The sequence below is a fragment of the Solanum lycopersicum genome, chromosome 11 (assembly GCF_036512215.1).
Source record: "Solanum lycopersicum chromosome 11, SLM_r2.1".
Lineage (NCBI taxonomy): Eukaryota > Viridiplantae > Streptophyta > Magnoliopsida > Solanales > Solanaceae > Solanum > Solanum lycopersicum.
Window position 1 is genome coordinate 59018479 of NC_090810.1, and position 9912 is coordinate 59028390.

The following is a 9912-nucleotide window of genomic DNA, read 5'->3' on the forward strand; positions in this document are numbered from 1 at the left end:
TAAAGTTTTAGAAAATCGACAGACAGATTTAAATATTTTTCACAAAAAAAATTATATATATATATTTTTTAAAGAAAGCTGGTATAATCTTTCGAGTTTTTAATTATTAATTTTTTACATAAATTAACGAATGCAAAGCCCACGATATACAATCGATCAATTTACCTTTAAAATTAATTCTGTGTATCAATTTTGACTCTCGATTTTGGTGCAAGTTTTAGTAGCGCTAAAAAAATTATCATATCAAGAGCTCAAATAAAGACCTTTGTTTCAGGTGTGGATGAATTCTATCCACCCACACAATTTCGTTGCTTACCGAATCCTAAATAAAAAGATATAGCGATCGAAAATTAAAAATAACTTTTTTTTAGATAATCGAATATTATCTTAGCCTTCTTTATCAATATTGTTATTATTACAACTTGTTAGTTCCTTTGCTTTGGTTACGACATTGTATGTGTTATTGTTACTATACTTTTCTTTTCCATTATATCCAGCATAACTGTTTCACTACTGTATTTTCTTTTCATATTAATTTTATCATATTTTACCTAAATCGATAATATATCATAATAAAAATAAAAATATTTATACACCACACTTCTCAGACTCGATCACTTAATAATTTACACTAAATATGAATTGATTTTAGGGAAATGGATTGATTTAACACTTCCTTAGGAATTTGTATTTTTGTACATGATAGAAACCTAAGTTGACACGTTAACTCTTTTTGTTTTTTTTTGTACTAAACTTAGTACTTAATTTCCACTGGGTAAAGACTAAATTATTATTATTTTTTAATGATATATTAAACCAATAAAGGATCAAGTCAGAAACATGGGCCAAAAAATTTAGTGATTAAAAAGCTGCCTAATTAGTAAGTGTAGTTTGTTTCATCCAATAAAAAAATTTCTTTTTTTTTAACAACTATCAACTTTATTTTGACCTTCTCTTTTAAGATGTAACTAATTAGAAAAAGTGGGATTTTCATTGGATTTTTGAAATAAAATTTAAAAAGTTTATAAGAATTTTATGCAATTAATTTAACTATATTTAATAAACACTTGAAAATATATAAACTTTTTTTTTCTTTCCAAAAGCGTTAAATATATAAATAATATTTTATCATGTGTTAGGTGTTAATCAGAACATATCATGGTTAATACTAAGTAAAGTAATTATCAATTTTTTAAGCATAGTTTAAATCAAGAAAAGATCAAGTCAAATCATGGGCCATTTTTTTTTTTTTAGAAAAAACAAAAAATTGTTTTGTTTTAATGATCTCTTTTAAGATGTACTAAGTAAGTAAAAAAGGGGGATTTTCATTGGATTTTGTAGGAAAAAAAGGTTGTAATTAAAAAGGGTGACAATTCAAAAAAAAAAAAAAGAACATTGATAAGTCAATCAATAAAGTGAATATTAATAATCATTATCATAAGTCACTGTAAAAAATCTCATAATTGATAAGGTGTTAGCAGACAATCTATTCATTTTATTATGTTTGGTCATTTGTTGAGAGACATGTCAAACCTTTAAAAAGAAAAAAAAAATATTAAAGAAATTAAAAACCATAAGTAATTAGATGAATTATTTTGAGTTTTTTTTAAAAAAAATAAATAAATAAAGAAATTGTATTTTGTTTTCAAAATTGGCCAAGCTAAGACTTAAAAAGATAAGTTTAATTTATAGAGTGGTGGTTACAATTAACAATGATGTTTGAGTGGAGTTTTTGTGGTCTACGAATTCACATATTCAGAAAATAAGAACAACGTAATTGAGGATATTGACTCCGACCAAGATGAGAAATATAATAAGTCCGAAGATATTTCTGAAATAAAATAGGAGTGACGCTCGTACGTGATGGACAAGATGAGAGAAGCAAAGGCTGATCGAGACAGTTTGGGCATGTTAAAAAAAAGATGCCCTAATATCTGCTCCAACGAGAAGGTGTGAAATGTTAGAGAGATGATTAAATTTGACCTAACATATATAACACTCCTGTCGCTGATTGAAGACACAATCTTAAATAGAAGGGTATAAAGATCGAAAATTAGCAAGCAGTCGTGTTATATCCTTTATCGTATCAATATCCTATTATTTGCTATTATAACTACTCATTTCAATAATATTTTAACATGACTATTTTTTACTAATATATATATATATATTTTTTTTAGTGAAACCATGAGGCACTTACATTCCACATGAGTATCCTTTTAATTGTGTATAAATGGCTAATAATTTTTGTTAGGTAGGTGTAGTATTCTACTAATGTTATATAATTGACTCATGTAAATAAATCTAATTAAGATAAGCTCTAGAAAAAATGGAGTCTACCTAGAAATTATTAGCCTATTGTTTGGAACATGTCAAAATAATTTATGTGATCCCAACTAATTAGCCGTCAATTAGTCAATTAATTAACTTTATTTTATATCAAACTTATGAAACTCTTGGGGATTTCTTGAAGTTTAAGAGAAAGACTACTTACTTAAACAAACCCAAAAGTCTATGCATTATTATAAATTGTTATACGTATCTGGTTCAAGTTTTGAGTATAGAAAAAAATTCGCAATGAAATATATTTATGAATAAAATTAGAATACCGAATTATTAAATAGCTTATGTAAAGTTAAATTGTTTTTTCCATATTTAAAACATAGATTCAAAATCTTAAAACTTTATTAAATATTTACTTTTTTAAAAAAAATTATATTTTAAATATCACCTCAATAAAAAAATTCTAGTTTCATCAATGAGCGTAATTTTCTCCTTATGATAGCTATGATTCACACAATTATTCATTTATTCGTAACGTAATGCTATCATACATATCGAATTATGACTGGACGCTATTAAAATCAAATTTAAATTAAAAGTGATCTATCTATCGCACCATTCATGATCTGAATTAATCGAACCAGTATATAAGAAAATCCAATCAACTACCACTTTTTTTTTCTTTACAAGAGCTAGAGTTCAGCAAAAGTAAGTTAAAAATAGGTCTGTCCTTTTGACTTTGTAATTATAAATATATGACTTAAAAATTTTCAAATTTTCTTCTTTTTTACTGTTTTAAACCCACCCCCTACCCCCACCCCCCACCCCCACCCCCACCAACCCAAAGTCACCTCTTATTATTTAATATAAATATTAGCTATACCATAGAGACTCTTGTCCATTTGTCTATATATCTAACAAAAAAAAAATACTTTTAGTGTGTTTTTAACAAAAGAAAAAATGGGAAGAGCTCCATGTTGTGATAAAGCAAATGTAAAAAGAGGTCCATGGTCTCCAGAAGAAGATGCAAAACTTAAAGATTTTATTCATAAATTTGGTACTGCTGGTAATTGGATTGCACTTCCTCAAAAAGCAGGTAATTATTAATCGAACGTATTTATCGAAAACAGTCTTTCTATTCTGTAAAGGTAGGGAAAAAGTTACTTACCTGTTATAATTGTAAGTACTTTAGACCTATTTATGTGATTATACTGAATATGTTATTATTATTGTTGTAGTCGGAAAATTGTTTTTTTTTTTATGGTATTAATTGTTTGAATATTTTTTTTTCAGGACTAAGGAGATGTGGAAAAAGTTGTAGATTGAGATGGCTAAATTATTTAAGGCCTAATATAAAGCATGGTGATTTTTCTGATGATGAAGATAGAGTTATTTGTAACTTATATGCCAATATTGGAAGCAGGTAATTTATTTATTTTGATAATTTTAGGTTTCTATGATGACTTTGAGACTAAAAAAAAAAAATTGTTCCCACTAAAAATGGGGAAAAAAAAGAACCTCAATAAATGTGAAAAGGGAAAAAAAAAATGTATATAAATTTAAATTAGGGTTCAGAAAGAAATGCAATTAGTTTGTTGGATTTTTTTAATTAAAGATTCTTCCATTTTTAGACAATTTTTTTCTGCATGCATGACAGGGTTTAGATCTAAGATAAAATCTTTATTTATTTGATTTATTTCAACCCCCCCTCCCCCCACCCCACCCTCCCATAGTGTTTATGTTTACGAGAGATTTGATTTTAGATTTTTAGAGAAGATCGTTAATTTATTTATTTTTAACGTGTACAATTATGTTGGTAGGTGGTCAATTATAGCGGCGCAATTACCTGGAAGAACAGACAATGATATCAAAAATTATTGGAACACGAAGCTCAAGAAAAAGCTCATGGGATTAATAATACCTAATAACAATTCTTCTTCTTCTTATAATAATAATAATAATAATTACCAAAAAAAATTACCATATTTTCCATCAACTTCTCTTCATCAAGCCCAACAAAATCTTGGGCCTTTTATTACAGGCCCAGAACAGCCCATTATTATTCCAGCAGCCCAACAAAACAATTTGTTCACCAATAATAACAACAACTTGATGATGATAGCCAATAATTTGCAAAATTATCCAAATTTTGGTGCTACAAATTACAATTTGCAAAATTATCCAAATTTTGGGGAAGTTGCAAGTTGTTCTTCATCAGATGGAAGCCAAATGAGTTTTGGTACTAATAAAGATATTATTAATATTAAAAGAGAAGAAATTATGAGTTTTGGTGGTCATCATGATGGTGCTATTTATGAAGAAATTAATAATAACCAACAATTTAATTTTGGTTATTTTGGAAATACTATGCAGGAGATTGCTACAAGTTGTTGTACCAATGGCAATAGTGGTAGTACTACCAATAGTAGTAATAATTTTTTGTTGTACAATAATGATGAAAATTGTAACAAGTCAAATGAGATAGGGATGTTTTATTACTAAAAAAATGTAAGTACAATTATGGAAGATTTGATAGTTGTGTTGGGGGTATGGGGGTTATTGCCAAGTAGATTTTGGACTTTTTTTCGGGGGTTTTGTGTAGCTCTATTTTTGTCAGAATTTAATGAAAAAGAAGTTTTTGATTTCATTTTATCTGTTATTTGGTATTTTATCGTGATATTCTGATTAATTTAAATTTATATGTTGTAAGAATTTTTTTTCTTCAAACTTGATATATGGTACTTGTTTTGAAAATGTCTTGACTAATTTGATATGTATAATGCGTCATCGTAAAACTCATTTAATGTTTTGCATAGCTACTTATTGAATGGAACAAAAAAAAAATTTCATTTCGCCTTATTTGATATTTATCGTGAGATTTTGATTAATTTGACCTTATATTACGTAAGACTTTAAGAAATCTGATGATGATACTTGTTTTGAGTCATGTTTATTTCGATTTGCATTCAATAAAACTCATTTAATGTTTTATGTAGCTACATGTTGGAAATTGAATGGAAGAATTGAAAATAAATTTTTTATATCATTTCACCTAGTGTTTGATTATTTATTTTGATATCTGATTAATTCAAATTACGTAAAATCTTTTTCTTTTGAACTTGATGTTTTGTACCTGTTCAGAACAAATTTAATTTACATTTCGTAAAATCTCTTTCAGAAAAAGAGGATATTTTTTTTTCACTAATGGGGCAATTTAGCATATGTTGATTATCTCCGTCTTTAAAAAAAATCAATTTAAAGGTATTTTGATGTATAAAGTTTGTTAAGGGTGTGTGATGTAAACAACTAGTCTATTCTGATATGAGCGACTAATTTTACCATATAAATTTATGATTTAAATATAAATTTTTTTATCTTGACACCAAAACAAAAATATAACTTGAGATTTTCACCTATAGATTCAAACGAAAAATTAAAAAAAAAAAAAAAAGCTCTTATATTTTTATTAGTTTATTTAGTGTAACAAACTATAGAGATTTAAATAATCTTTGTATGATTAGAATGAGTCATTCATATAGAAAGATAGATATTAATAATAATACATGGAAATATATATTTGGGGATTTGCATGGTGGTTCAAGATTTGAAAGTGATAAATATATTAATTAATCAAAATCTCAGTGTTATTTTTTTTTATATAATTTTAAAATGCACAATATTTATTTAATTGATCTCTAGTTTTATATAATATTATTATTATATCATTATTATTATTATTATTATTATTATTATTGTGTTGTTAACAACAACAACAACAATAATAATAATAATAATATTTTTATGCTTATGATATTATTGATTGATCATTGACCATTGTTTTTTGGATAATCAAATATGGGTAAGGGGTCCACATTAAAGTTGACTCTTTGCTTAGAAATATCATCTTAGGTAAGCTTAATAATAATTTAATACACTTGGCGAATAATTCCATCTGGCAAATAAATATAATATTTTTATATTTTTAAAACATAATTTCTTGTTGAATTTATTTAACTATTAATACATTTAATTACTTTTTCTCCTCTTGTAAAGTTTTGAAAATGATAACTAGTTTTTGTTTGACTATCTATTATTGTCCCAAACATTTTTGTAGTTTCTAGAAATTACTTCAAAATGTTAACTTGAAGAACCTTTCAAATGATAACAACTTGTGAAGGCATGTTGCATTTTAAAATCAGTTATAGTTGTGACCGCGTGATACGTATTTTTATTTTTAATCAAAAGTTTTAGATCCGAGTCTTGTTGCCTGTTGGATACATAGTTGTTGTTATTAGAGAGTGTTTTACTTCTCTGCCTCATAAGAATTTTCTGGTGCGAATCCAGATTTAATTAAATTTCACTATATATATTGAACAATGATAAACAACAACAATTAATTCAAAGAATGGTTCATTCTTTTTTTTTCTCACAAGGTGTTCGGAACCTACATTGAAGTTCTGACTAAATTCACATTACGCATTGCATGGACTATTCAGGTTGACACTCCCATAAGAAAAATTCATACACAAGACTCGAATACAAGACCGCTTATTAAGGATGAACGAGTCTCACCACCCTCGATCATCAATTTGCAATTAATTTTCAATCTCAATCATCAAATTGCAATTAATTTGCTTGTTTTTTTAAAGTCTTGATGGGACAAATTGAGGAGAGAGGCTAGGTCCAAATGATCATAAAAATTTAAGAGATGAAAAAAAAATTAATATTATTTGTTTTACCATTTAATAAAGACCAAGACTGAGCACACAAATGTAAATAGGAAAAAAAAATAGTTTACTATTTAATTTCTACTCTAATTATTCTTTACTTATTACAAAATATTTAATATTTAATTACCAACTTGTGTTTCACTAGCTAATTTGACCAACAATGTGAAAATAATCGACAATGTGAGAAAGAAAGGTGAAGAATTTCAAAGCTTCAGCAAATTCGAAATATATTATACATCGAACTGTTTTTAAAATTTAAATAATCATATATGATTAGTAAAGTTTTATCTCAATTTTATCTATTATGTTATCACGAGTTTGAAATAAAATAATTTATTATTAAATACATATCTTGTTGATTCATATATAAAACTTTTTAATTAAAATTCAAATATCTTAATTATTCGATCAGAATCCATATCGATGAGCTTTATGTGTTATATATTTATCTCAATCAATAAATTAAGTTCTATGATGTTTATGTTAATTCTAAATAAAAGTCAATTTTCAATAAATAATATATAATTTAATAGGTAGCTAACTAAGACAATTAAAAGAGCATTTTAACAAGTTATAGCATAACACTCTTTTTTTAAAATTATTTTTTAACACTAATTTCAATTTTTATTTTTCTTTTCTAACCATGAACTATTATTATTAGTTTAAATAAATTGTACGTGTTTATCAATCATCTTTATATAAATGAATAATTATGAAGTTTCATGCTCAATTCTTACCATAGAAAATACGTTAAATAATTTTTTTTCATTCAAGTCTTAATAGACAAACGAACTAATCAAAAACTTTATAAAATTAGTTAACGTAATACATAAATAAATCTAGATATCATACCTATATATTATTTAAAAAATTGTACCACGACCTAGCTTTTCCATAAGAAAACCTCTATTTAAAGTCATATTTTGAATATAATAAATATACATGTATTTTCTCATCTTATCTTATATTAAATACAATGGATTTTTTTATTTTATTTTTAATTTAAAAGTGACAATTAATCGTTCAAAAATCATATAGGTACAGCATGACGTGCCATGATCTAATCGATACAAATATTTTAAGGATAAAAAGTTATAAGAGTTAAAAAAATAAATGAAAATCATATGACAACAATTTGTTTTGTGGCTCGATGAATATAATTTTAGTGACAATAAAGTAAGAAAAAAACAGGGTAAAGAATATTGACAGGTGAAGGAATCACTCGTGTTTCTAGCTCGGATTCTGATTTAGAGGCGTTCGATTATAATTTTATGTATAATAATTTCGTATATTAGTTTTTTAAATAAATATAACAATTGATAATTTTACTCATATTAATTCAAATTATTATAGCAAAATTATAGTAATCAGCGTGATAAAATATAATCTCGAGATATTTAGTTAATTTTATCTATCATGATTTTAATTAATTAGAATAAATCACATCTAGCATTTTATTTTGATGGCATATTTTTCTTTTCAATTTGTCGAAAAGAAGAATGTTCAGCTTTCCTTAAACGTAAACAATAAATTTAAAACTCTTCTTTTATCCTTAATAAAAAAATTCAATGACAAATTCAAAATTTGTTTTAGAACCATAAATTTTTATTTTTATTTTTAAATCTTAAACTCTTTATCAAGTCAAACGAATAAAGTAATTTTCATAAATTTACTAGCAAATATGACGCACAGACAATAATTATCACTTTTTATTTTTATTTCACCAACGCGTTATCCTAAAATAATTGAAATTTCTTCACCCTTAATAAAAAAAAAAATCCAATGTTTGAGTCCTTCTGAATTAAAAAGAAAAAAACTTTTGAAAGTGCCTGCTCTAAAAATATACTTTTTTAAAAGTAAATTCATATTCAATCGAATCCCAAATACACGATTTTAGTTCTAGTCAATCGAAAAAGATTCAATCAAAAGCGTCTTAAAAATATTTTCTCTGATACATAAAATTTATATCTAATCAAGCTTCAATACAAATATCAGATAATAAATACTCTATATATTGTCATTACAAGAGAATGTCTTTTCCAAGTGAAAGTGTAAAAGGTCAAAAGTTTGTGGAAAAATTTTAACTGACAAAAACTGACATTAGTCATATATGAATGAAATATATGTAAAAAAATGAGTGAATTTTATGAATTTTATATAAATTGTGATTGAACAGTGTGTGTATATATATATATATTTCAATTTTATCTTGTCATCAACAATCATAAATGTGACACATAAAACTCTGAGAAAATTTTGCCTAAAGATAGAAGCATAAAATTCTCTCATTCATTAAATTTAGCAAATCTATATTCCTCAGAGTTCAGATCTCTTTTTTTACCATATCATAAAATTTAAAATAAGAGGTCTAAAGAAAGTTTTTTTTTTTTCTCAAAATATTTATCACGTCTTATCTTTTAGTTATTAAATTTAACTATTAAAAATTATATGAAGAGTATTATAAGTTGTTGTTCTTCTCATATTGAAAAATACATTCTTAAAATATCGATCAAAATTTATGTAGTTTCGATAAATGAAATGTAACACGTAATTTGAGACGGAGAAATTATTTTATGTTACTACTATTTCCTCTGTCCCTCAATTTAAAAATCATTATTTGAATTTTAAAATCGAGATTTCAAATGATTTTATGAAATAAGATACGTATATTTATAAACTACGTTAATTTTTATTTTTAATTATATATGCATTTTTTAAAAGAAATAAAAAAGGCCAAAAGTGTCAAATCAGGTTATAAAGACTACAAAATTCTGAAAAAGTATCGAAACACCACAATATATGAAGGATAAAAGAACCACCGATCACGACATGTAGATATATGTACTAGAAATATATATATATATTTTATTTTTTGATTTTCAATTTTCGAATTACGAAT

The 9912-nt window shown here is 25.2% G+C and overlaps 1 protein-coding gene across 1 annotated transcript; it reads left to right on the forward strand.

Moving 5' to 3' along the window:
- The first annotated feature begins 3183 nt into the window (after positions 1–3183).
- Positions 3184–4929, forward strand: LOC543703 (blind). Its single transcript, NM_001247714.2, is given in 3 exon segments — positions 3184–3379; positions 3577–3706; positions 4104–4929. Coding segments are annotated over 3 exon segments (948 nt in total). The 5' UTR covers positions 3184–3243; the 3' UTR covers positions 4786–4929.
- Positions 4930–9912: the final 4983 nt, after the last annotated feature.